General features: G+C 62.6%; 1 protein-coding gene across 4 annotated transcripts in view; it reads right to left on the reverse strand.

Annotated features, from left to right (window-relative positions):
* The window catches only part of ARHGEF40 (Rho guanine nucleotide exchange factor 40), a 42,223-nt gene extending 22,065 nt beyond the window's left edge, over positions 1–20,158 (reverse strand). The window contains exons 1-8 of one of the 4 annotated variants that reach the window (XR_012900250.1): positions 19,939–20,158; positions 14,248–14,445; positions 10,081–13,012; positions 9,831–9,948; positions 5,837–5,942; positions 4,255–4,332; positions 2,369–2,485; positions 842–940 (exon numbers count right to left, since the gene is read on the reverse strand). Coding sequence is in view for 2 of the 4 variants with exons in the window: in XM_075918162.1 (XP_075774277.1) it covers positions 842–940; positions 2,369–2,485; positions 4,255–4,332; positions 5,837–5,942; positions 9,831–9,948; positions 10,081–13,012; positions 14,248–14,445; positions 19,939–19,941 (3,651 nt within the window). In the remaining 2 variants the exon portion in view is untranslated. The remainder of the gene's footprint in view (positions 1–841; positions 941–2,368; positions 2,486–4,254; positions 4,333–5,836; positions 5,943–9,830; positions 9,949–10,080; positions 13,013–14,247; positions 14,446–19,938) is intronic. The other 3 variants (XR_012900249.1, XM_075918162.1, XM_075918163.1) reach the window with 3 other exon arrangements.
* Between the last annotated feature and the right edge of the window lie 6,362 nt (positions 20,159–26,520).

Raw genomic sequence — 26,520 nt, forward strand, 5'->3', positions numbered from 1 at the left:
GGGAGCACTGGGGTGTCTGAGGGAGGTGGGGGATGGGTTATAACCTCTCCCCTGTGTAAGGGGGGGCTGGGGGACACAGGGAGCACTGGGGTGTCTGAGGGGAGGTGGGGGATGGGTTATAACCTCTCCTCTGTGTAAGGGGGGGCTGGGGGACACAGGGAGCACTGGGGTGTCTGAGGGGGGTGGGGGATGGGTTATAACCTCTCCTCTGTGTAAGGGGGGGCTGGGGGACACAGGGAGCACTGGGGTGTCTGAGGGGAGGTGGGGGATGGGTTAGAACCTCTCCCCTGTGTAAGGGGGGGCTGGGTGGGGCACAGGGAGCACTGGGGTGTCTGAGGGAGGTGGGGGGTGGGTTATAACCTCTCCCCTGTGTGAGGGGGGCTGGGGGGGCACAGGGAGCACTGGGGTGTCTGAGGGGAGGTGGGGGTGGGTTATAACCTCTCCCCTGTGTAAGGGGGGCTGGGGGGCACAGGGAGCGCTGGGGTGTCTGAGGGGAGGTGGGGGATGGGTTATAACCTCTCCCCTGTGTAAGGGGGGCTGGGGGGCACAGGGAGCACTGGGGTGTCTGAGGGGAGGTGGGGGATGGGTTAGAACCTCTCCCCTGTGTAAGGGGGGGCTGGGTGGGGCACAGGGAGCACTGGGGTGTCTGAGGGAGGTGGGGGGATGCTGATTCACTCAGCAATGTCCCTGAAACCTCCTTTCTTATAGCCCCCTGCCCAGCTAGCCTGGCCCCAGATGCCCCTGCCCTGCCCATGGCCTCTTCAGGGTGCAGCAGAGCCCCAGGGGAGCCTGGAGGGCAGGTACTGGGGGGTGCCTGGGGGTGCGGGGGAGGGACACTTACCGCCTCACACTCAGCCAGTCCCAGCGCCTCCAGCTCTGCACTGGCTGCCTGCACCGCCTGTATCACGCACTGGCAGAGCGCGCAGAGCCGCTCCAGCGCCTGTGGGGAGAGCGAAAGGGGCTCACCAGCCTCCTGTGAGGGGCAGCCTGCCACTCCAGTTGTGTGGGAGTCTGGAGACACGGGCTGCAGGGGGCCATGGGGGGCTCCCAGCTCTCACATGGCACTTGGCAGTGACAGCGCAGCAGGGGGGTGCAGGGCGCTGAGGAGGGGGGTGCTAGATGCTGCCGGGGGGGGGGGGGGAAGGTTCCCAGCTCTCACCTGACACGTCTCCACCCAGTGGCTGTATGAGCGCAGCAGGGGGGTGCAGGGTGCTGAGGAGGGGGGTGCTAGATGCTGCCGGGGGGGGGGGGGGGAAGGTTCCCAGCTCTCACCTGACACGTCTCCACCCAGTGGCTGTATGAGCGCAGCAGGGGGGTGCAGGGCGCTGAGGAGGGGGGTGCTAGATGCTGCCGGGGGGGGAAGGTTCCCAGCTCTCACCTGACACGTCTCCACCCAGTGGCTGTATGAGCGCAGCAGGGGGGTGCAGGGCGCTAAGGAGGGGGGTGCTAGATGCTGCCGGGGGGGGGAGGAGTTTCCCAGCTCTCACCTGACACGTCTCCACCCAGTGGCTGTATGAGCGCAGCAGGGGGGTGCAGGGCGCTGAGGAGGGGGGTGCTAGATGCTGCCGGGGGGGGGGGGAGGTTCCCGGCTCTCACCTGACACGTCTCCACCCAGTGGCTGTATGAGCGCAGCAGGGGGGTGCAGGGCGCTGAGGAGGGGGGTGCTAGATGCTGCCGGGGGGGGGGGAGGTTCCCGGCTCTCAACTGACACGTCTCCACCCAGTGGCTGTATGAGCGCAGCAGGGGGGTGCAGGGCGCTGAGGAGGGGGGTGCTAGATGCTGCCGGGGGGGGGAGGTTCCCAGCTCTCACCTGACACGTCTCCACCCAGTGGCTGTATGAGCGCAGCAGGGGGGTGCAGGGCGCTGAGGAGGGGGGTGCTAGATGCTGCCGGGGGGGGGAGAGATGTTCCCAGTTCTCACCTGACATGTCTCCACCCAGTGGCCGTATGAGTGTAGTGGGGGGGTGCAGGGCGCTGCGGTGGGGGGGGGAAGGCTACAGGGGGTAGCCGTGGGGGGGGGCTCCCAGCTCTCACCTGGCAGGTCTCCACCCAGTGGCCGTATGAGTGTAGTGGGGGGGGTGCAGGGCGCTGAGGAGGGGGGTGCTAGATGCTGCCGGGGGGGGAGAGATGTTCCCAGTTCTCACCTGACATGTCTCCACCCAGTGGCCGTATGAGTGTAGTGGGGGGGTGCAGGGCGCTGCGGTGGGGGGGGAAGGCTACAGGGGGTAGCCATGGGGGGGGCTCCCAGCTCTCACCTGGCAGGTCTCCACCCAGTGGCCGTATGAGTGTAGTGGGGGGGTGCAGGGCGCTGCGGTGGGGGGGGAAGGCTACAGGGGGTAGCCGTGGGGGGGGGGGCTCCCAGCTCTCACCTGGCAGGTCTCCACCCAGTGGCCGTGCGAGTGTGGCAGTGTCCCGCCCAGGGCCGGCTGCAGCTGCTCTGGGTGCACGAAGAGGGGCAGGTCGGCGGGCGAGAGGATGAGCGCCTCCTGGGGAAGGGATTTGGGTGTCACCAAGCAGGGAACCCCCCGCCCCAGCCAGGTGAAATCCGGCCCCTTCTCTGCTCCCAGCTGAAAGCCTGTCACATTACTGGATTTTGAGGGGAGCAGCCAAGTCACTGCTGCACCCATAGGGGGGGTGCCCCAAAAGTTGGTACAAAGGGGGCCATGCAAGGTGTCAAATGAAAGCTTATCTTACAGGGTCTGTCTACACTACCAGCCTAGTTCGAACTAGGGTGGTTAATGTAGGCAACTGGAGTTGCAAATGAAGCCCGGGATTTGAATTTCCCGGGCTTCATTTGCATCTTGCCGGGCGCCGCCATTTTTAAATGTCCGCTAGTTCGGACTCTGTGCCCGCGGCTACACGTGGCACGAACTAGGTAGTTCGGATTAGGCTTCCTATTCCAAACTATCGTTACTCCTCGTGGAAATTCAAATCCCGGGCTTCATTTGCAGCTCCGGTTGCCTACATTAACCACCCTAGTTCGAACCAGGGTGGTAGTGTAGACAGACCCATACTGATTCCATACATGCTATTCATGTGATTGTATAATGTCTGTGTGAAGTTATAAGCACGTACTTCGTGTGGATACCGAATGTTTTTCTATATGTGGCTGAACTATGGGCAAAGCAGCTCAGCCTATGGACATGCTAATGAGCAAGTCTCTATGGATCAATAGCCCTCTACAGGCCAAGGACACACCTCAAGAATGAAACAAAAACCAGGACTCTGGAGCACTTTAAAGACTAGCAAGATAGTTTAATAGGTGATGAGCTTTCGTGGGCCAGAGCCACTTCCTCAGATCAGATAGTGGAAGAAAATTGTCACAACCATATATACCAAAGGGATACAATTAAAAAAACATGAACACATTTTTTTTAACTGTATCCTTTGGTATATATGGTTGTGACAATTTTCTTCCACTATTTGATCTGAGGAAGTGGGTCTGGCCCACGAAAGCTCATCACCTAATAAACCATCTTGTTAGTCTTTAAAGTGCTACATAGTCCTGTTTTTTGTTTCAGCTACACCAGACTAACACGGCTACATTTCTATCACCTCAAGAATGGTGACTGATACCTAGGAGCTACCAGCAGGGAACACAGGGACAGGCCACGGGCCAGGTGACGGGCTGCAGCCAAAAAGAGACCAGGGAGGAGGTATAAAGAGGCCACGTGGTAGCCTCCATTTGGTCTTACCAAGGACTTTTAAGCCAACAGTTATAACATCTCTGCTAGAGCCTGTATCAAGAACTGGGAGATTCGATGCATGTAATGTATGAAACTTTAACAACCTTACTCTCCGGCTTTTCTTTCTTTTGGTAATAAACCTTTAGATGTTAGATTCTAAAGGATTGGCTCAGCGTGATTTGTGGGTAATGTCCAGAGTGTAAATTGACCTGGGATCTGTGGCTGGTTTCTGGGAACTGGACAGAACTTGTTCGGGGAAGGTGGAATTGGGTTCTAAAACCCCTCCCCTGTGTATGAGGCCCGGGGCCATGTGGGGCACGGATATCGCTGGGATGTCTGAGGGGTTTTGCTCGTGAGGCTTCTGGCTGGCCAGGCCTGGTGGGACTGGTGTGTGGCCTATTTGGGAAGGTCTCCAGTCTGGGGGCTAGAGAGAGCCCTGAATTTGAACAATTCACCCTGAGCAGACGCCCTCAACTGTGCCCAGACCCAGCCTGGTCCGTCACAAAGCCCCACCCATTTCCCCTCCCGCTCCCAGAGCTCCCGCACCCCCACGCCTTGGCGCCCCCTACCTGATCAAGGGACAGCTCCCCAGGGCCCTCCAGGGGGGCCAGCACCAGCAGGCAGCTCACAGGGGCTGGGGACGCCTCCTGCAGGGAAGGAGTCAGGCTGGGAGGCCAGTGTGCAGAGCAGGGGCTCAGGCCTGAGCAGGTGCTGGACACAGAAGTGCAGGCAATGGGGGGCGAGGGGGCAGCTTTGTACCAGGGGGCTGGAGAGGAGTCAATGCACCAAAGGAGCAGTGTGGGGCTGGGGGGGGTCACCTGGGGATGCAGTGGAAGGGGAGGGGAACCAGGGAACAGTTAGGAGGCAAAGGGAGCTGTGGGGGGGCAGTGCTGGGAGAGGGAACCAGGGAACAGTTAGGGGGTGCAGAAGGCAGTGGGGGGCAGCGCTGGAGGAGGGAACCAGGGAACAGTTAGGAGGTGCAGGGGTCTGTGGGGGGGGGCAGTGCTGGGGGGGGAACCAGGGAACAGTTAGGGGGTGCAGAGGGCTGTGGGGGGCAGTGCTGGAGGAGGGAACCAGGGAACAGTTAGGGGGTGCAGGGGTCTGTGGGGGGCAGTGCTGGAGGAGGGAATCAGGGAACAGTTAGGAGGTGCAGGGGTCTGTGGGGGGCAGTGCTGGGGGAGGGAACCAGGGAACAGTTAGGGGGTGCAGAAGGCAGTGGGGGGCAGCGCTGGAGGAGGGAACCAGGGAACAGTTAGGGGGTGCAGGGGTCTGTGGGGGGCAGTGCTGGAGGAGGGAACCAGGGAACAGTTAGGGGGTGCAGGGGTCTGTGGGGGGCAGTGCTGGAGGAGGGAATCAGGGAACAGTTAGGAGGTGCAGGGGTCTGTGGGGGGCAGTGCTGGGGGAGGGAACCAGGGAACAGTTAGGGGGTGCAGGGGTCTGTGGGGGGCAGTGCTGGAGGAGGGAACCAGGGAACAGTTAGGGGGTGCAGAGGGCAGTGCTGGGGGAGGGAACCAGGGAACAGTTAGGGGGTGCAGGGGTCTGTGGGGGGCAGCGCTGGAGGAGGGAACCAGGGAACAGTTAGGGGGTGCAGAGGGCAGTGCTGGGGGAGGGAACCAGGGAACAGTTAGGGGGTGCAGGGGACTGTGGGGGGCAGCGCTGGAGGAGGGAACCAGGGAACAGTTAGGGGGTGCAGGGGACTGTGGGGGGCAGTGCTGGGGGAGGGAACCAGGGAACAGTTAGGGGGTGCAGAGGGCAGTGCTGGGGGAGGGAACCAGGGAACAGTTAGGGGGTGCAGGGGTCTGTGGGGGGGGCAGTGCTGGGGGGGAACCAGGGAACAGTTAGGGGGTGCAGGGGTCTGTGGGGGGCAGTGCTGGAGGAGGGAACCAGGGAACAGTTAGGGGGTGCAGGGGTCTGTGGGGGGCAGTGCTGGAGGAGGGAACCAGGGAACAGTTAGGGGGTGCAGGGGTCTGTGGGGGGCAGTGCTGGAGGAGGGAACCAGGGAACAGTTAGGAGGTGCAGGGGTCTGTGGGGGGCCAGTGCTGGGGGAGGGAACCAGGGAACAGTTAGGGGGTGCAGGGGTCTGTGGGGGGGGCAGTGCTGGGGGGGAACCAGGGAACAGTTAGGGGGTGCAGGGGACTGTGGGGCCAGTACCTGCAGCTCCCGCAGGGCTGGCAGCAGTGCAGGGGGTTGGGGGGGCAAAGCCCCCCCTTGCCGCAGATCCAGCAGCACCGTCAACCCCAACTCTTGCTGCTCCTTCCTATGGGAGAGGAGAGCAAGGGGTTACCAGGGCAGAGGTCTGCCCCCGCCCCGGCAGTTGAGGCACAATGGGGTCTGGCACAACAGGAGTGGGAAGGGACAGGCTGTGGGGTACAGAGGGGGCATGGGCTGGAAGGAGACAGGGAGGGATGTGGGGGCTGGAGGCCCCCCCGGTACTGGTGGACAATGTTCCCTCTAATCTTTTCCACTCATGCACCAAATGAGCACCAAGGCACGCACGGATGTGCACCACCCACAGAAACACAAACCCAGCTGTGGGTTCTCTGCTCATCAGCTGGGCGGCCTTGGAACCTCTGCTGAGTGGCTGCCCAAGCGCCTGGCTTACTGGGCACCTGGCTGCTGGTGGTACCTGAGCAGTGAATACAGGCCTGGCTCAGCCCCCGCAGCCATCAGGGATTGGCATGGACATGAGTGGGCAGGGAACCGAGGGGATGCCAGTGTAGGGAGCGGCAGGCAGGAAGCTGTGGGGACAGTGGGGGGGGGGGGGGCAGGGAGTCGTGGGGACGGTGACATGGCAGGGGTGGGGAGCCGAGGGGATGGTGACATGAAGCCATAGAGACAGTGACGTGGCGGTTGTGGGGAGTCGTGGGGACGGTGACGTGGCAGGGGTGGGGAGTAGTGGGGACGGTGACGTGGCAGGGGTGGGGAGCCGAGGGGATGGTGACATGAAGCCATAGAGACAGTGACGTGGCGGGGGTGGGGAATTGTGGGGACGGTGACGTGGCAGGGGTGGGGAGTCGTGGGGACGATGACATGGTGGGAAGCCAGGGGGATGGTGATGTGGAGCCATGGGGATGGTGACATGGTGAGGGTGGGGAGCCGGGGGGACGGTGACATGGCAGGGGTGGGGAGTCGTGGGGACGGTGATGTGGCAGGGGTGGTGAGCCGGGGGGGTGGTGACATGAAACCATAGAGACAGTGACGTGGCGGGGGTGGGGAGTCGTGGGGACGGTGACGTGGCAGGGGTGGGGAGTAGTGGGGACGGTTACGTGGCAGGGGTGGGGAGCGGAGGGGATGGTGACATGAAGCCATAGAGACAGTAACGTGGCGGGGGTGGGGAATTGTGGGGACGGTGACGTGGCAGGGGTGGGGAGCCGGGGGGACGGTGACATGGCAGGGGTGGGGAGTCGTGGGGACGGTGATGTGGCAGGGGTGGGGAGCCAGGGGGATGGTGACATGGAGCCATAGGGTCGGTGACATGGCAGAGGTGGGGAGCCATGGGAACGGTGACATGGTGGGGGTGGGGAGCCGGGGGGATGGTGACATGGAGCCATAGAGACAGTGACGTGGCGGGGGGGGGGAGCCGTGGGGACAGTGACATGGCAGGGGTGGGAAGCCAGGGGGATGGTGACGTGAAGCTGTGGGGACGGTGACATAGCAGGGGTGGGGAGCCGTGGGGATGGTGACGTGGCGGGGGTGGGGAGCCGGGGGGATGGTGACATAGGGACCGTGACATGGCAGGGGTGGGGAGTCAGAGGGATGGTGACGTGGAGCTGTGGGTACGGTGACATGGCAGGGGTGGGGAGTTATGGGGACGGTGACGTGGCAGGGGTGGGGAGCCCGGGGGATGGTGATGTGGAGCCACAGAGATGGTGACGTGGCAGGGGTGGGGAGCCATGGGGACAGTGACGTGGCAGGGGTGGGGGGCATGGTGATGTGGAGCCACAGAGATGGTGACGTGGCAGGGGTGGGGAGCTGTGGGGACGGTGACGTGGCGGGGAATCAGGACAGTGATGTGGAGCCATGGGCATGGTGACGTGGCGGGGGTGGGGAGCTGGGAGGATAGTGATGTGGAGCTGTGGGGACGGTGACGTGGTAGGGGTGGGGAGTCAGAGGGATGGTGACATAAAGCCGTGGGGAACCAGGGGGACGGTGACATGAGGCGGCAGGGAGCCGTGGGGACGGTGACGTGAGGGGTCAGGGAGCCGTGGGGACGGTGACATAGAGCCGTGGGGAACCAGGGGGACGGTGACGTGAGGGGGCGGGGAGCCATGGGGACGGTGACATAGAGCTGTGGCAAGCCAGGGGGCCAGTGACATGAGGGGGCGGGGAGCCATGAGGATGGTCAGGTTGGGGGCAGCCGTGGGGATGGGAACGTGAGGGGGCGGGGAGCCGTGGGGACGGTGACATAGAGCCGTGGGGAGACGTGGGGCCGGACACGTGAGGGGGCAGGGAGCTGTGGGGACGGTGACATAGAGCCGTGGAGAGCCGTGGGGACAAGGACGTGAGGGGGCGGACGTGAGGGGGCGGGGAGCCGTGGGGACGGTGACATAGAGCCATGGGGAGCCGTGGGGATGGTGACATAGAGCCGTGGGGAATCAGGGGGACGGTGACATGAGGGAGCGGGGAGCCGCGGGGACGGGGACGGGGACGTGAGGGGGCGGGGAGCCATGGTGACGGTGACATAGAGCTGTGGGAAGCCAGGGGGCTGGTGACATGAGGGGGCGGGGAGCTCCTGAGGACGGTGACATAGAGCCGTAGGGAGCCAGGGGACCGGTGACGTGAGGGGGCGGGGAGCCATGGGAACGGTGACATGAGGGGGCAGGGAGCTGTGAGGACAGTGACATAGAGCTGTGGGGATGGTGACATAGAGTCGTGGGGCCAGTGACGTAAGGGGGCAGGGAGCCATGGGGAGCCAGGGGGCCGGTGACGTGAAGGGGTGGGGAGCTGTGGGGCCGGAGACGTGATGGGGCAGGGAGCTGTGGGGACGGTGACATAGAGCCGTGGAGATGAGGACGTGAGGGGGCGGACGTGAGGGGGCGGGGAGCCGTGGAGAGCCGTGGGGATGGGGATGTGAGGGGGCGGGGAGCCGTGGGGACAGTGACATAGAGCCGTGGGGAGCCAGGGGGACAGTGATGTGAGGGGGCGGGGAGCTGTGAGGACGGTGACATAGAGCCGTGGGGAGCCAGGGGGCCGGTGATGTGAGGGGGCGGGGAGCAGTGAGGACGGTGACAGAGCCGCGGGGAGCCAGGGGGCAGGTGATGTGAGGGGGCGGGGAGCCGTGGGGACAGTGACATAGAGCCGTGGGGAGCCAGGGGGACAGTGATGTGAGTGGGCGGGGAGCCGTGGGGACAGTGACATAGAGCCATGGGGAGCCAGGGGGACAGTGATGTGAGGGGGCAGGGAGCTGTGAGGACGGTGACATAGAGCCGTGGGGAGCCAGGGGGCCGGTGATGTGAGGGGGCGGGGAGCAGTGAGGACGGTGACAGAGCCGCGGGGAGCCAGGGGGCAGGTGATGTGAGGGGGCGGGGAGCCGTGGGGACAGTGACATAGAGCCGTGGGGAGCCAGGGGGACAGTGATGTGAGTGGGCGGGGAGCCGTGGGGACAGTGACATAGAGCCATGGGGAGCCAGGGGGACAGTGATGTGAGGGGGCAGGGAGCTGTGAGGACGGTGACATAGAGCCGTGGGGAGCCAGGGGGCCGGTGATGTGAGGGGGCGGGGAGCAGTGAGGACGGTGACATAGAGCCATGGGGAGCCAGGGGGACAGTGATGTGAGGGGGCGGGGAGCTGTGAGGACGGTGACATAGAGCCGTGGGGATGGGGATGTGAGGGGGCGGGGAGCCGTGGGGACGGTGACATAGAGCCGTGGGGAGCCAGGGGGACAGTGATGTGAGGGGACGGGGAGCAGTGAGGACGGTGACATAGAGCCGCGGGGAGCCAGTGATGTGAGGGGGCGGGGAGCAGTGAGGACGGTGACATAGAGCCGCGGGGAGCCAGGGGGCCGGTGATGTGAGGGGACGGGGAGCAGTGAGGACGGTGACATAGAGCCGCGGGGAGCCAGGGGGCCGGTGATGTGAGGGGGCGGGGAGCAGTGAGGACGGTCAGATTGGGGGCAGCCGTGGGGACAGGCAGGACACTGGCCTTACCTGAGCAGCGAATGCAGGTACCGCAGGGCCCGGCTCAGCTCCCCCTGGGATGGGTCCAGTTTCCCAGTGGGCGGGGGAGTGATGGTCAGCAGGGCCCTGCCCGTCCGGTCTGTGCCGCCTGCAGGGGAGAGAGGGTGGAGGCGGCTGCATGGCAGGACACACGCCAAGTGAACTGCCTCTCCCCTGCAGGAGCCCCCCTGTTCCCCATGCCAAGCTCCCAGCAGCTGCTGGCCCTGGCGTGGGCGCTCACCTGTCAGCTGGAAGATGCCTGAGCACAGCAGCTCCCAGTCCACGTCTTGGCCCCGGAGGGCGGTGATGGGGGGCAGAGTTTCCAGGGGGCAGCCGGCTCTGGCCCCCTGCTGCCAGGGCACCACGTTCCGCACACAAGGGGCCGTGCCAGCAGCCTCTGTCCTCGCTGGGGAGCTGGGGGCAGCCTCGTCCCATGGGCCGGTGGAGTCTGCGGCCTCTGCTGGGGTGGAGCCATCTGCAGAAGCCTCCTCCTCTTGGCTAGGGGGCACGGGGAGTCCGGTGCCAGAGGGGCTGCCTCCCTCTTTGGTGTCAGCCAGAGCACCCCCCACCCGTGCCACAGGGCCAGGCTCCTGCCAGTCCACAGAGGTGCGATAGCCTCTCCCGCCCCATCTCCTCCTGCGGTTGCCCTTGGCAGCCCGGGGTGGTACCCCCGGCCCAGAACCCCCCTGGGGGCGCGTCCTGGCTCCCAGGGACCTCTGCTCAGCACAGGCAGCCATGTGCTGGGGGCTGCTCGGCTTTGCAGGGCCCTGGCTCTGTTCCCGCTGCCCAGGGCCAAGCCCTTCTGCTGGCCAGGCCTCCAGCCCCTCGGCACCCACACTGGGCTGGGGAGAGATGTTTGAGGGGTCCTTGTTCTGCTGCTCTCCGAGGCAGAGACCCTGTTTCCCAAGATCCTCACCCAGCTGCCTCTCCCCCAGGTCCCCACCCCGCTGCTGCTCCCCAAGGCCAGGGCCCCCTCCCTGTTCCTCTCCCTTCTCCCCTGGTTCCCCATCCTGCCGCTGCTCCCCAAGGCCAGGACCCCCTCTCTGTTCCTCTCCCTTCTCCCCTGGGTCCCCATCCTGCCGCTGCTCCCCAAGGCCAGGACCCCCTCCCTGTTCCTCTCCCTTCTCCCCTGGGTCCCCATCCTGCCGCTGCTCCCCAAGGCCAGGGCCCCCTCCCTGTTCCTCTCCCTTCTCCCCTGGGTCCCCATCCTGCCGCTGCTCCCCAAGGCCAGGACCCCCTCCCTGTTCCTCTCCCTTCTCCCCTGGGTCCCCATCCTGCCGCTGCTCCCCAAAGCCAGGGCCCCCTCCCTGTTCCTCTCCCTTCTCCCCTGGGTCCCCATCCCTCTGCTGCTCCGCAAGGCCAGGGTCCCCTCCCTGTTCCTCTCCCTTCTCCCCTGGGTCCCCATCCCTCTGCTGCTCCGCAAGGCCAGGGTCCCCTCCCTGTTCCTCTCCCTTCTCCCCTGGGTCCCCATCCTGCTGCTGCTCCCCAAAGCCAGGGCCCCCTCCCTGTTCCTCTCCCTTCTCCCCTGGGTCCCCATCCCTCTGCTGCTCCCCAAGGCCAGAACCCCCTCCCTGTTCCTCTCCCTTCTCCCCTGGGTCCCCATCCCGCTGCTGCTCCCCAAGGCCAGGACCCCCTCCCTGTTCCTCTCCCTTCTCCCCTGGGTCCCCATCCCTCTGCTGCTCCCCAAAGCCTGGACCCCCTCCCTGTTCCTCTCCCTTCTCCCCTGGGTCCCCAACCCTCTGCTGCTCCCCAAAGCCTGGACCCCCTCCCTGTTCCTCTCCCTTCTCCCCTGGGTCCCCATCCCGCTGCTGCTCCCCAAGGCCAGGCCCCCCTCTCTGTTCCTCTCCCTTCTCCCCTGGGTCCCCATCCCGCTGCTGCTCCCCAAGGCCAGGGCCCCCTCCCTGTTCCTCTCCCTTCTCCCCTGGGTCCCCATCCCGCTGCTGCTCCCCAAGGCCAGGGCCCCCTCCCTGTTCCTCTCCCTTCTCCCCTGGGTCCCCATCCCGCTGCTGCTCCCCAAGGCCAGGCCCCCCTCCCTGTTCCTCTCCCTTCTCCCCTGGGTCCCCATCCCTCTGCTGCTCCCCAAAGCCTGGACCCCCTCCCTGTTCCTCTCCCTTCTCCCCTGGGTCCCCTCCCTGCTGCACCTCCTGGAGGCTGGGACCTCCTCCCTGCTCCCCTGGGTCCCCACCCTGCTGCTGCTCCCCATGGCTGGGATCCCATCCTTGTTCCCCGGGGTCCCTGCCCAGCTGCCCCTTCTGGAAGCTCGGACCCCCTCTGTGCTCCCCAGAGTCCCCCCCCCGTTCCTGCTCCCTGAGGGTAGGACCTCCCCTCCCCCTCTCCCCAGGCAGCTGCCCCTCCTTGTCCAGGCTTTGGGCTGCTACCTTGTGTGCACCCCCACCCTGCTCCTGCCCATCCCCCTGGCTGACCCTTGGCCCTCGAGTCTCCCCGTACGGCCTCTGTGGGTCCCAGGCCTGCAGGAGCCCCACTTGGCCCAGGGCCGTCCCCGGCCCCCCCCCTTCCCAGGTACTGCGGGGTCGGTTCCTGGGCAGAGTCTCCTCCCGGCTGGGCTTGGGGTGCAGCCAGGCCCGGTGGCGCCGGCTGCGGCCTTTGCTCTGGCCCTTGCGGGCTGGCAGGGTGCGGCTCTGGGACATGGGGGCTGCCGGGGGGGCATGGGGCCGGGGAGGGGTGATCTCCAGCAGCTGCACATACTCCCCCTCCAGCTCCTGGCTCTCCCCGCCGGAGTGACGACCGTCCCCAGGGCTGCGCGCCCCCAGTGGGGCAGGGCCCGGCTGCCCGGCTGGGAAGCCATCTGGGGGCACGAACTGTGGGCAGATGAGTTCGGTCCAGGGCAGGCGCAGCAGCCGCTCCCCAGCCGCCAGCAGACAGCGCTCCAGCCGCCCGGCCCGCCGATCCGCGTTGACACCGCTCAGCCACTCGGCGGTGAAGAGGAAGGGGTAGGCGTGGGGCGGCACCGGCAGCTCCTGCAGGCTGCGCCCATCGGGCGCCAGGCACTTCAGCACCAGCCGGGGGGCCCGGGCCAGGTAGGGGGCCACCTGCAGGTAGAAGTCGCCAGGGCGCAGCTGCTGCCAGGGCAGGGAACTCAGCTGCACCACAACCTTCTCGTGCAAAGAGAGTGGCCAGCCCTCGTGACAGAACACGAGGCCCTGGTACTGGGCCTGTGGGGGAGAGAAACTGAGTCAGGGCCACAGACAGACAGAGAAGCCCCTCCCCAGGCCTGGCCCACAGACAGACAGACAGCCCTCGTGACAGAACACGAGGCCCTGGTACTGGGCCTGTGGGGGGAGAGAAACTGAGTCAGGGCCACAGACAGACAGAGAAGCCCCTCCCCAGGCCTGGCCCACAGACAGACAGACAGCCCTCGTGACAGAACACGAGGCCCTGGTACTGGGCCTGTGGGGGAGAGAAACTGAGTCAGGGCCACAGACAGACAGAGAAGCCCCTCCCCAGGCCAGGCCCACAGACGGACAGACAGCCCTCGTGACAGAACACGAGGCCCTGGTACTGGGCCTGTGGGGGAAGAGAAACCGAGTCAGGGCCACAGACAGACAGAGAAGCCCCTCCCCAGGCCTGGCCCACAGACGGACAGACAGCCCTCGTGACAGAACACGAGGCCCTGGTACTGGGCCTGTGGGGGAGAGAAACTGAGTCAGGGCCACAGACAGACAGAGAAGCCCCTCCCCAGGCCTGGCCCACAGACGGACAGACAGCCCTCGTGACAGAACACGAGGCCCTGGTACTGGGCCTGTGGGGGGAGAGAGACCGAGTCAGGGCCACAGACAGACAGAGAAGCCCCTCCCCAGGCCTGGCCCACAGACGGACAGACAGCCCTCGTGACAGAACACGAGGCCCTGGTACTGGGCCTGTGGGGGGAGAGAGACCGAGTCAGGGCCACAGACAGACAGAGAAGCCCCTCCCCAGGCCTGGCCCACAGACGGACAGACAGCCCTCGTGACAGAACACGAGGCCCTGGTACTGGGCCTGTGGGGGGAGAGAAACTGAGTCAGGGCCACAGACAGACAGAGAAGCCCCTCCCCAGGCCTGGCCCACAGACAGACAGCTCTCGTAGCAGAACACAAACCCGTGGTACTGGGCCTGCGCAGGGAGAGAAAACGAGTCAGGGTCCACAGACAGACACGCTCCGGCACGTGCCGGGCCTGCCCAGACAGATAGCCCACACTCGTGGCAGAACATGAGATCGCAGTACAGGGCCTGCGCAGGGAGAGAGACTGAGTCAGTGGGCCACACAGCCTGGGACACCCAGAGCTGGGCCTGCGAGGCGGACCCTTAGACACTTGCCCCTCTGCCTGCTAGGGAAGACACCCACATGCCAGGCCACAGATACCCCCAGACACACAAAGGGCCAGACATGTGCACGGGTGGACAGACTCACACAGGCCTCCTGCTGGATGCGTGCCAAGATGTGCTTGGCAGGTATGAGGAATTCGAGGGTGTAGCGCAGGGCATCCTCCCGGTAGGTCCGCTCCACCACCTCAAACACCTGCCCCAGCAGCGTGGGCGCCGTGGCTGCAAAGGGTGGGTACAGGGCCGAGAGTGTGTTCTGCACACAGTCCTCCACCGGCTCAGGCTCCTGCCGGCAGTAAGGACATGGCACCGCTTTACAGCCCAGCGTGCTCCCTGCCAGCCCAGAGAGGACCCAGGAGTCCTGGCTCCCAGCCCCCCTGCACTCTGCTCCAACCCACTAGACTCCTCCCCTCAGCCCAGAGAGGACCCAGAAGTCCTGGTCCTGGCCCCCACCACCCACAGGCGAACTATGGCCCAGCAGACCTTGGATTCTGGCCCCTGAGCTCCTGCCAGAGAGTAGAAAGGGAGGGGGGGAAGAGGGGGAGGGCTTTGCCTTGCCCCGCTCTGTATGACTCCGGGAAACAGGAGCAGACAAATGACTCCACACATTGCCCCCCCCCCAAGCACCTGCTCTGCAGCTCCCATTGGCTGGGAGCCATGGCCAATGGGAGCTGCAGGGGCAGTGCCAGCAGAGTGCAGCACGCATGGCCTCACTGCCACATGGGAGGATGCAGCCCCTTCCTACAACCCAAACCTCTCATCTACAGCCCCTCCCCATAGCATGGATCTCTGCTGAAGCCCTGACCCCCCTGCCGAAGCCCTGATCCCCCTCAAACCCTTCTATCCAAGCTTGGAGCCCCTTTCTGTGCCCCAAACACCTCATCCTCAGCCCCCCTCCAGTTTTGTGAGCTTTCCTGGCCCTCCATACACGTTCCAAACATAGATGTGGCCCACCCCTGGCTTCCAGCCCCCCAGCTCTAACCTCTCGCCCAGACCTGTCGGCTGGGGCCCTGCACGCGGGCCAGTGCTGAGCATGCTGGGGCCAACCCAGCCCAAGCTGGGACAACATGAGCGCAACTGGGCACTGAGCAGAGTCTCCGGCACCAGCTGCAAGCCATTAACCGTGCTCAGCTCATTCCTTCCACGCACAGGGCCAGGAAACTGGGGAGGGCTCTGTCTAGACTGTGCCTCACGCCCACCCAGTGCACATCCTGCTCCGCCCCACACAGCCATCCCCCAGCCCTCTGCCCTGGCCAGTTACCCCACGGCCAGCCCCCGGCTCCCCACAGCACTGAGGCACAGGGGTGGGAGGTGGGACTGGAGAGGGAAATCTCTGTTGGACACAGGGACACAGCACTGAGCTGCCTGTGTGACAGTGCCCAGCTGGGAACTCCAGGCCTTGCAAGCTTCACTTCACAGGGCCCAAGTGGGGGGGGAAGGGGGACCTAGGGAGCTTTGGCTGGCAGGGGAGACCTAGGGAGTCCTGGCCAGGGTGGTGGGGAGGATGTGGGGAGCCCTGGCCAGGGTGGTGGGGAGGATGTAGGGAGCCCTGGCCGGGGTGGTGGGGAGGATGTAGGGAGTCCTGGCCGGGGTCGGGGAAGAGGATGTAGAGAGCCCTGGCCAGGGTGGTGGGGAGGATGTGGGGAGCCCTGGCCAGGGTGGTGGGGAGGATGTAGGGAGCCCTGGCCAGGGTGGTGGGGAGGATGTAGGGAGCCCTGGCCAGGGTGGTGGGGAGGATGTAGGGAGCCCTGGCCGGGGTGGTGGGGAGGATGTAGGGAGTCCTGGCCGGGGTCGGGGAAGAGGATGTAGGGAGCCCTGGCCAGGGTGGTGGGGAGGATGTGGGGAGCCCTGGCCAGGGTGGTGGGGAGGATGTAGGGAGCCCTGGCCAGGGTGGTGGGGAGGATGTAGGGAGCCCTGGCCGGGGTGGTGGGGAGGATGTGGGGAGCCCTGGCCGGGGTCGGGGAAGAGGATGTAGGGAGTCCTGGCCAGGGTGGTGGGGAGGATGTAGGGAGTCCTGGCCGGGGTCGGGGAAGAGGATGTAGGGAGTCCTGGCCAGGGTGGTGGGGAGGATGTGGGGAGCCCTGGCCAGGGTGGTGGGGAGGATGTAGGGAGCCCTGGCCAGGGTGGTGGGGAGGATGTAGGGAGCCCTGGCCAGGGTGGTGGGGAGGATGTAGGGAGCCCTGGCCGGGGTGGTGGGGAGGATGTAGGGAGTCCTGGCCGGGGTCGGGGAAGAGGATGTAGGGAGCCCTGGCCAGGGTGGTGGGGAGGATGTGGGGAGCCCTGGCCAGGGTGGTGGGGAGGATGTAGGGAGCCCTGGCCAGGGAGGGGCTGGAGCAATGAGCACAGAGGGGGTGCATTGAAACCATTGAACCCAGCTGTGAACAGATCTAGAACAGAAACCACCCAAGTCTGAGGGTGCTGCAGCGCCCCACCTCACCTCACCCCACCCCTGCCCAAGCCCTCTGGAAAGGGGGGCCCAGGAGCCTCACCCTGGGAGGGACGGGGTCGGGGGAGGGTACCCAAGAGCCTGGCCTGCAGGGAGTGAATGAGGGGTTCCCAGGTGAGCCTGGCTAGGGGAAAGATGGGGGGGGTACTTGAGACCTCTGGCCAGGTGGAGACTGAGTGGAGGATATCCAGGGGCCGGGTGGTGGGTGGCGCTTGCCGGCCAGAAGCTAGGAGGATAGGTGGAGGTTACACATTGGATCCTGGCAGGGAAAGGGGGGGGCGGGCAGAGAAGCCAATGGAGGTACCCAGCGGTCTAGGTGGGGGGCTCCCCAGGGGGCCCGGGTGAGGGTCACAGGGGAACCCGGTGGAGGGGTTCTGGGGGCCTAGGTGGGAGGTACAGGGGAACCCGGTGGGGGACTCTGAAGGGGCCGGGTTGGGGGGTACAGGGGAACCCGGTGGGGGACTCTGAAGGGGCCGGGTTGGGGGGCACAGGGGAACCCGGTGGGGGACTCTGAAGGGGCCGGGTTGGGGGGTACAGGGGAACCCGGTGGGGGACTCTGAAGGGGCCGGGTTGGGGGGCACAGGGGAACCCGGTGGGGGACTCTGAAGGGGCCGGGTTGGGGGGCACAGGGGAACCCGGTGGGGGACTCTGAAGGGGCCGGGTTGGGGGGCACAGGGGAACCCGGTGGGGGACTCTGAAGGGGCCGGGTTGGGGGGTACAGGGGAACCCGGTGGGGGACTCTGAAGGGGCCGGGTTGGGGGGTACAGGGGAACCCGGTGGGGGACTCCGGGGGGCCGGGTTGGAGGGTACAGGGGAACCCGGTGGGGGACTCCCAAGGGACCGGGTTGGGGGGTACAGGGGAACCCGGTGGGGGACTCCGGGGGGCCGGGTTGGAGGGTACAGGGGAACCCGGTGGGGGACTCCCAAGGGACCGGGCTGGGGGGCACAGGGGAACCCGGTGGGGGACTCCGGGGGGCCGGGTTGGAGGGTACAGGGGAACCCGGTGGGGTACTCCGGGGGGCCGGGTTGGGGGGCACAGGGGAACCCGGTGGGGGACTCTGAAGGGGCCGGGTTGGGGGGTACAGGGGAGCCCGGTGGGGGACTCCGGGGGGCCGGGTTGGAGGGTACAGGGGAACCCGGTGGGGGACTCTGAAGGGGCCGGGTTGGGGGGTACAGGGGAACCCGGTGGGGGACTCCCAAGGGACCGGGCTGGGGGGCACAGGGGAACCCGGTGGGGGACTCCGAAGGGGCCGGGTTGGGGGGCACAGGGGAGCCCGGTGGGGGACTCCGGGGGGCCGGGTTGGGGGGTACAGGGGAACCCGGTGGGGGACTCCGAAGGGGCCGGGTTGGGGGGTACAGGGGAACCCGGTGGGGGACTCTGAAGGGGCCGGGTTGGGGGGTACAGGGGAACCCGGTGGGGGACTCTGAAGGGGCCGGGTTGGGGGGTACAGGGGAACCCGGTGGGGGACTCTGAAGGGGCCGGGTTGGGGGGTACAGGGGAACCCGGTGGGGGACTCTGAAGGGGCCGGGTTGGGGGGTACAGGGGAACCCGGTGGGGGACTCCGGGGGGCCGGGTTGGAGGGTACAGGGGAACCCGGTGGGGTACTCCGGGGGGCCGGGTTGGGGGGTACAGGGGAACCCGGTGGGGGACTCCCAAGGGACCGGGCTGGGGGGCACAGGGGAACCCGGTGGGGGACTCCGAAGGGGCCGGGTTGGGGGGCACAGGGGAGCCCGGTGGGGGACTCCGGGGGGCCGGGTTGGGGGGTACAGGGGAACCCGGTGGGGGACTCCGAAGGGGCCGGGTTGGGGGGTACAGGGGAACCCGGTGGGGGACTCCGAAGGGGCCGGGTTGGGGGGTACAGGGGAGCCGGTGGGGGACTCCGAAGGGGCCGGGCGGGGGGGCTCCGGGAACCCGGTGGGGGACTCCGAAGGGGCCGGGCTGGGGGGCTCCGGGGAGCCGGTGGGGGACTCCGAAGGGGCCGGGCGGGGGGGCTCCGGGGAGCCGGTGGGGGACTCCGAAGGGGCCGGGTTGGGGGGCTCCGGGGAGCCGGTGGGGGACTCCGAAGGGGCCGGGCTGGGGGGCACCGGGGAGCCGGTGGGGGACTCCGAAGGGGCCGGGCGGGGGGGCTCCGGGGAGCCGGTGGGGGACTCCGAAGGGGCCGGGCTGGGGGGCACCGGGAACCCGGTTGGGGACTCCGAAGGGGCCGGGCTGGGGGGCTCCGGGAACCCGGTGGGGGACTCCGAAGGGGCCGGGCGGGGGGGCTCCGGGAACCCGGTGGGGGACTCCGAAGGGGCCGGGCGGGGGGGCTCCGGGGAGCCGGTGGGGGACTCCGAAGGGGCCGGGCGGGGGGGCTCCGGGAACCCGGTGGGGGACTCCGAAGGGGCCGGGCGGGGGGGCTCCGGGGGGCCGGGCTGGGGGGCTCCGGGGAGCCGGTGGGGGACTCCGAAGGGGCCGGGCTGGGGGGCTCCGGGAACCCGGTTGGGGACTCCGAAGGGGCCGGGCTGGGGGGCTCCGGGGGGCCGGGCTGGGGGGCTCCGGGGAGCCGGTGGGGGACTCCGAAGGGGCCGGGCTGGGGGGCTCCGGGGAGCCGGTGGGGGACTCCGAAGGGGCCGGGCGGGGGGGCTCCGGGGAGCCGGTGGGGGACTCCGAAGGGGCCGGGCGGGGGGGCACCGGGGAGCCGGTGGGGGACTCCGAAGGGGCCGGGCGGGGGGGCTCCGGGAACCCGGTGGGGGACTCCGAAGGGGCCGGGCGGGGGGGGCTCCGGGAACCCGGTGGGGGACTCCGAAGGGGCCGGGCGGGGGGGCTCCGGGAACCCGGTGGGGGACTCCGAAGGGGCCGGGCTGGGGGGCTCAGGGGAGCCGGTGGGGGACTCCGAAGGGGCCGGGCGGGGGGGCTCCGGGGAGCCGGTGGGGGACTCCGAAGGGGCCGGGCGGGGGGGCTCCGGGGAGCCGGTGGGGGACTCCGAAGGGGCCGGGCGGGGGGGCTCCGGGGAGCCGGTGGGGGACTCCGAAGGGGCCGGGCGGGGGGGCTCCGGGGAGCCGGTGGGGGACTCCGAAGGGGCCGGGCGGGGGGGCACCGGGGAGCCGGTGGGGGACTCCGAAGGGGCCGGGCGGGGGGGCTCCGGGGAGCCGGTGGGGGACTCCGAAGGGGCCGGGCGGGGGGGCACCGGGGAGCCGGTGGGGGACTCCGAAGGGGCCGGGCGGGGGGGCTCCGGGGAGCCGGTGGGGGACTCCCAAGGGGCCGGGCGGGGGGGCTCCGGGGAGCCGGTGGGGGACTCCCAAGGGGCCGGGCTGGGGGGCTCCGGGGGGCCCGCGCCGGGCGGCGATACTGACCATGGCGCGCCGGGCTGCTCTGCGGCTCGGTCCCGTCCAGTCCCGGCGGGGCCCGCGGGCGCTGCGCTCCGGGCTGGCCGGGGGCCGCTCACGCAGGATGGGGCCGCGCCAAGGGGGACGCCGAGACGCAGGCGGCGCCGGGCGGTGCCGGACAGCGGAGCCGCGCCCCGAGCGCTCAGCTGGGAACCCCACATAGCCCCGGGCTGCCCACAGCTGAGCCCCCAGCGGCTCCCCACACCCGCTGCAGAGCCCCGGGCATCCCCAGCCCTGCCCCTGAAGCCTTGCATAGGACCCCCCCCATCACCAGTCCACAGGGGAGTGCCGCCTCCACAGGTGGGTGTCCACACCGCCTGCCTTGCCCCCCCCCATGCACCCGCTTCTCTGCCTAGGGACCCCCACATGCATCCTCCTCCCCTGCCCAGGGACTCTCCACACACCCCCTAGCCAGACGACTGACCAGTGTGCCCAGGCAGCTGTGCGCTCATACGTCCTCAGGAGAGATTCCAATGCTGCCCAGCTAAATAGTGCACATTTAGACTGGTGGTGCACATCTCGCTCCACATAAAAAAAATTCATTCTGAACATGGGTGGAAAAGATTAGAGGGAGCATTTGCACAGACCCCTCTGCCCAGGGACCCCTCAGCCCAGACTAGGAATTCCCATTCTCTGTAATCTCGCTCTCTCACACACAAACATCCACTTCCAGGCACCCTCCGGTGCAGAATGGACCAGCAAAGAACAGTTCCTTGAGGAGATCCCTCGCTCACTTTCCTGCCAAAGACCCAGCCCTCAGAAGTCAAGCTGCCTGGTTCTCAGAGAAGCAGCCTAGCTCTAGCAGGGCCTGTGCATTCCCTGACCTGGACCTCACTCAGCAGGCGTGCAAAGCTCACCAGAGGCAGAGAATGTCTGTGTTAGCGAGTGTGGGGAGCCACAGGGCCCTGCATCCCCATCCACAGCCAGACGTGATCTCACCAGCAGGGAGGGTTATTGGTTCCCAGGTACACGGTGCAGAACAGGAACCAGGAGCATCTCAGCTCCCTACCTGCATCCTAAGCCAGCCAGAGTAACCCACCCCCACAGCAACATGGTCGAGCCCCGCCTCCTCCTCTGTCCAACTTCCTGGGCAAAAGGTGTCACCTGGTTACACCCCCTGCCAGGCCCAAGTTATGAGACAGCCTGGGTCATTGTGAACGTGCGAGGCTGGAGCAGCCTCCCTGAATGGGAATTCATACCCAAAATTCCCTTTAGCTGGGTCTGCAGGTGGTGTCGCAGCAAATGCACCAGGCATGCCAATCGCACCTTGTAGCCCAGTGATTGGTCCGTTCAGGTCACACACCTTGGTCCATGCCCCTCAGTCTCTCTTGCCTAGGCATTACTTGGCACTAATCAACATTCCATCTCATCTGTCATTTTTGCCACCTTCTTTGAAAGCCCCTTGTCATTCTTTGCAGGCAACTGACCTCTCAAGTGACTTTGTATTGTCTGCAAACTTTGCCACCTATCCCCCCATTTCCAGACCATTTATGAATAGCGCAGATTCCATTACAAAGACACAGCTATTGGCCTCGCTCCACTGTGAGCACTGACCACTGCTTCCTATCCTGGTTTCCTAGCTTTTAACTAGTTACTGATTCATTAGAGGACCTCCCCTCGTACACTATGTCGATTTAACTGGCCAAAGAGCCTTGGGCCTTTATTACAGTACGTAATTATGGTAAAAATTGTGTGGAAATGTGAGATGAAGGAGGCTCAGAACTTTTTTAGTGACAATCACTAGAAAAAAATCATTTCAATTAATTTCTGAGAAAAGAGACCATTAAAAGCTGCTGTAACAAGGGTGGCCTGGAGGGACACTCCTGAGAATATCAAACTGCTTAGGGAGAGGGCTACTGACAGCCCCAGACTAGGGTCCTCTACCATAAGGCACCAAGCCAATCACAAAAAGCACTTTTCTGTTCACCACGCTGGCTAACAAGCAACCATACGGGCACTACAGTTCTCCTCTGCCACTGCCAGGGCCACTCCTTGTACAAATGAGAGGCTTTGAAAACCAATCGCATCACGTACCACCCATTTCTGTTGTACACAAAAGTGCTCTTTGTGACTGGCTTGGAGAAAGTCCCCCAGTCTTGGGCGGTGGCAGCCCTGTCTCCCAGCAATGTGCTCTGAATGGATCCCCCGGAATCTCCTTGATAGTGGCTTATCTTTACTCATTGCCATCTAGTGAGAAAAGGCTTGAATTGTAGATTTCAAAGTTTCAGAGGGGTAGCCTGTTAGTCTGTAAGGCTAGACTGGCAGGATTTTCTGCAAATGCTTTTAATGGAAAAGTTTTCCGTTAAAAGCATTTGCGGAAAAGAGCATCTAGATTGGCACGGACGCTTTTCCTCAAAAGCACTTTTTGCGGAAAAGCATCTGTGCCAGTCTAAAACAAAACACAGGACTATGTAGCACTTTAAAGACTAACAAGATGGTTTATTAGATGATGAGCTTTCGTGGGCCAGACCCACTTCCTCAGATCAAATAGTGGAAGCAACTAGTCACAACCATATATACCAAAGGATACAATTAAAAAAAAGAACACAAATCAAATTTCAGAACAGAAGGGGGATGCGGGGGGGGGAGGTAAATGTCTGTGAGCTAATGGTATTAGAGGTGATAATTGGGGAAGCTATCTTTGTAATGGGTAAGATAACTGGGGTCTTTGTTGAGACCCACGCGTAGAGTGTCGAATTTTAGCATGAATGACAGTTCAGAGGATTCCCTTTCAAGTGCAGATTTAAAAGGCTTCTGAAGCAGGATGCAGGTAATTAAGTCACTGAGACAGTGTCCTTTCTGGTTGAAATGGCAAGAAACTTTTTTTTCTTTGTGATCCTGTCTAATATCTGTTTTGTGGGCATTGATCCTTTGGCGAAGTGTCTGAGACGTTTGTCCAATGTACAAAGCAGATGGACACTTTCAGCACATGATAGCATAAATTATATTTCTGGATGCGCAGGAATATGTGTTCTTGATCTTATCACTCACTTGGTTAGGTCCAATAATGGTATCAGCAGAATGAATATGTGGACAAAGCTGGCAACGGGGTTTGTTGCAAGGGAAGGTACCAGGGTTGGTATTAGTGTGGTATGTCCTGTGGTTGTTGGTAAGAATCATCTTGAGGTTAGGTGGTTGTCTATAGGAGACTATGGGTCTGTCTCCCAGAGCCTCTTGGAGTTTAGTATCCTGTTCCAGTATAGGCTGTAGTTTATTGATAATGTGTGTTGGACAGGTTTAAGTTGGGGGCTGTAGGTGATGACACGTGGTGTTCTATTGTTGGTTTTCTTGGGTCTGTCTTGAAGTAGATGGTTTCTAGGTATTCGTCTGGCTCTTTCAACTTGCTTTTTTAGGATTACATTTCTATCACTGTGCCAGTCTAGATGCGGTTTTGCGCAAGAAAGCCCTGATTGCCATTTTCGCGATCAGGGCTTTTTTGCGCAAAACAATACCGGGTTGTCTACACTGGCCCTCTTGCGCAAAAGCATTTGTGCAAGAGGGCTTTTGCCTGAACGGGAGCAGCACAGTATTTCCACAAGAACACTGACAATCTTACATGAGCTCGTCAGTGTTCTTGTGGAAATTCAAGCGGCCAGTGTAGACAGCTGGCAAGTTTTTCTGCAAAAGCAGTTGCTTTTGCAGAAAAACTTGCCAGTCTAGACACAGCCTTTAGAGTACATCTACACAGCAGCACTATTTAGCATGCTGCACTGTTTACACAAGAAGCCCGTTATTTCTAAATACATTTGAAATAACGGGCTTCTTAATCCAGCTCCCTGTAAAACTCATTGCACGAGGATTAAGGAAGATGCCGGAATAGCAATTTATTTCAAAATTTAGCAAGATTTGGTAGACAGCACCAAATTTCAAAATAGGCTATTTTGAAATAAGATACACAATGGCTGTGTCTAGACTGGCCAGTTTTTCCGGAAAATCAGCTGCTTTTCCAGAAAAACTTGCCAGCTGTCTACACTGGCCGTTAGATTTTCCGCAAAAGCATTGACTTCCTATTGTAAGAAATCAGTGCTTCTTGTGAAATACTATGCTCTCCCATTCGGACAAAAGTCCCTTTTGCCCAAAGCTTTTGTGCAAAAGGGCCAGTGTAGACAGCTCAGATTTGTTTTCCGCAAAAAAGCCCCGATTGCGAAAATGGCGATCGGGGCTTTTTTGCGGAAAAGCACGTCTAGATTGGCACGGATGCTTTTCCACAAAAAGTGCTTTTGCGGAAAAGCGTCCATGCCAATCTAGACGCTCTGTTCTGAAAATGCTTTTAACGGAAAACTTTTCTGTTAAAAGCATTTCTGGAAAATCATGCCAGTCTAGACGTAGCCAATTTGCATAGCTCAAATTGCGTAGCTTATTTTGAGATATGCACTACCATGTAGACGTACCCTAACTGAAAATGTTTAAACAATGAATAGTCCTGCAGCACCAATGGGTGACAGTGGGGCTATTTCGGGATACCAGATGTATCTCGAAATAACTACCTTGCATCTTTGAAATGTGCAAATAGGCATTGAATTAGGCATGCTATTTCAGCATCTCTGCAACCTTCGTTCCACGTGGGTTAAGGGACGTCTCAAAATAGCGTGCTATTTCAAAATTTGGCGCTGTGTAGACACTATTTCAAAATAGCTTATTTTGAAATTCTATCGAAATAAGACATTTAATTTGCATAGCGCAAATTGATTATCTTCTTTTGAATTTAGGGTGCTGTGTAGACACGCCCTTAGGCTACGTCTACATTGGCATGATCTTGCACAAATACTCTTTAACGCAAGAATTCTTGCATTAAAGTATTTGCACAAGAGAGCGTCTACACTGGCATGCACCTTTGCGCAAGAGATGTGCTTTTGCGCAAAAGCATCCGTGCCAGTGTAGACGCTCTCTTGCGCAAGAAAGCTCCAATGGCCATTTTAGCCATCGGGCTTTCTCGCGCAAGAAATTTATGTTGCTTGTCTACGCTGGCCTCTTGCGCAAGAACAGTTGCACAAGATGGCTTATTCCTGAGCCGGAGCATCATAGTACTTGCGCAAGAAGCCCTGATTTCACACATTAGAATATCAGTGTTCTTGTGCAAGAACTCCCCGCCAGTGTAGACAGGAAGCAAATTTTTGCGCAAAATCAGCTGCTTTTGCGCAAAATCATGCCAATGTAGACAGCCTTAGAGTATGTCTACACTACAAAGTTAATTCAAAATAACAGCAGTTATTTCAAATTAACTTTAATTGCATCTACACAGCCAAACCGCTATTTCAAAATAAATTCGAAATAGTGGAGCCCTTATTTCGAATTTGGTAAACCTCATTCTATGAGGAGTAACACCAAATTCGAAATAGCTATTTCGAATTAAGTGCTGTGTAGACACTTAATTCGAAATAGGGGGCCTCCAGCCCTTCCCAGAGAGCCCTGGTGGCCACTCTGGGCACAACCAGAAAAACTTACTCTCCTCTGCCCCAGCTCTAGAGCCATTAAAGGGACTTGGGTCTGTTTAGTCTGCAGAAGCGAAGAGTGAGGGGGGACTTGATAGCAGCCTTCAACTTCCTGAAGGGAGGTTCCAAAGAGGATGGAGAGAGGCTGTTCTCAGTAGTGACAGATGGCAGAACAAGGAGCAATGGTCTCAAGTTGTGGTGGGAGAGGTCCAGATTGGATATTAGGAAAAACTATTTTACTAGGAGGGTAGTGAAGCATTGGAATGGGTTACCTAGGGAAGTAGTGGAGTCTCCATCCCTAGAGGTGTTTAAGTCTCGGCTTGACAAAGCCCTGGCCGGGTTGATTTAGATGGGATTGGTCCTGCCTAGAGCGGAGGGCTGGACTTGACGACCTTCTGAGGTCTCTTCCAGTTCTGATTCTATGATAAGGGGATGGTTGGATGAAATAACATGATCTTGGTAACTAATTGACCATTCATTACCAGTTGGAAATAGGTCAATGGAGGGATGATAGGAGTTGCTATAGGGAACTTTCTGGGTGTCTGGCTGGTGAGTCTTGCCCACATGCTCAGGGTTTAGCTGATCGCCATATTTGGGGTCAGGAAGGAATTTTCCTCCAGGGTAGATTGGCAGAGGCCCTGGAGGTTTTTCGCCTTCCTCTGTAGCATTGGGCACAGATCACAGCTGAAGGACTCTCTGCATGTTGGGGCCTTCAAAGTATTTGAAGGCTTCAATATCTGAGACATAGGTGAGAGGATTATTCTAAGAGGGGTGGGCGAGATTCTGTGGCCTGCACTGTGCAGGGGGTCAGACTAGATGATCATAATGGTCCCTTCTGACCTTAAAGTCTATGAGTCTATGAAAGGGGTAGACAGTGGCCTCAAAACATGAGCCAGCAAGCCACTGGCAGCCAGCACTCCACCACTCCCCAGGAGCAGTCTGCCATCTCCCAGGAGCCTGACAGGGGCTGGAGAAGGCAGGCGCCTTCCTTATCCAGAGTGGAGATCATGGACCTTATTCAGGTTTGGGGGGATGCCCCCAACATCCATGATCTCCGCACTAGACAGAGGAATGCGGCCGTCTATGGCAGGATAGCTGCCAGCCTGGCCACCAAAGG

Source organism: Pelodiscus sinensis, unplaced genomic scaffold (genome assembly GCF_049634645.1).
Source record: "Pelodiscus sinensis isolate JC-2024 unplaced genomic scaffold, ASM4963464v1 ctg48, whole genome shotgun sequence".
Taxonomy (NCBI): domain Eukaryota; kingdom Metazoa; phylum Chordata; order Testudines; family Trionychidae; genus Pelodiscus; species Pelodiscus sinensis.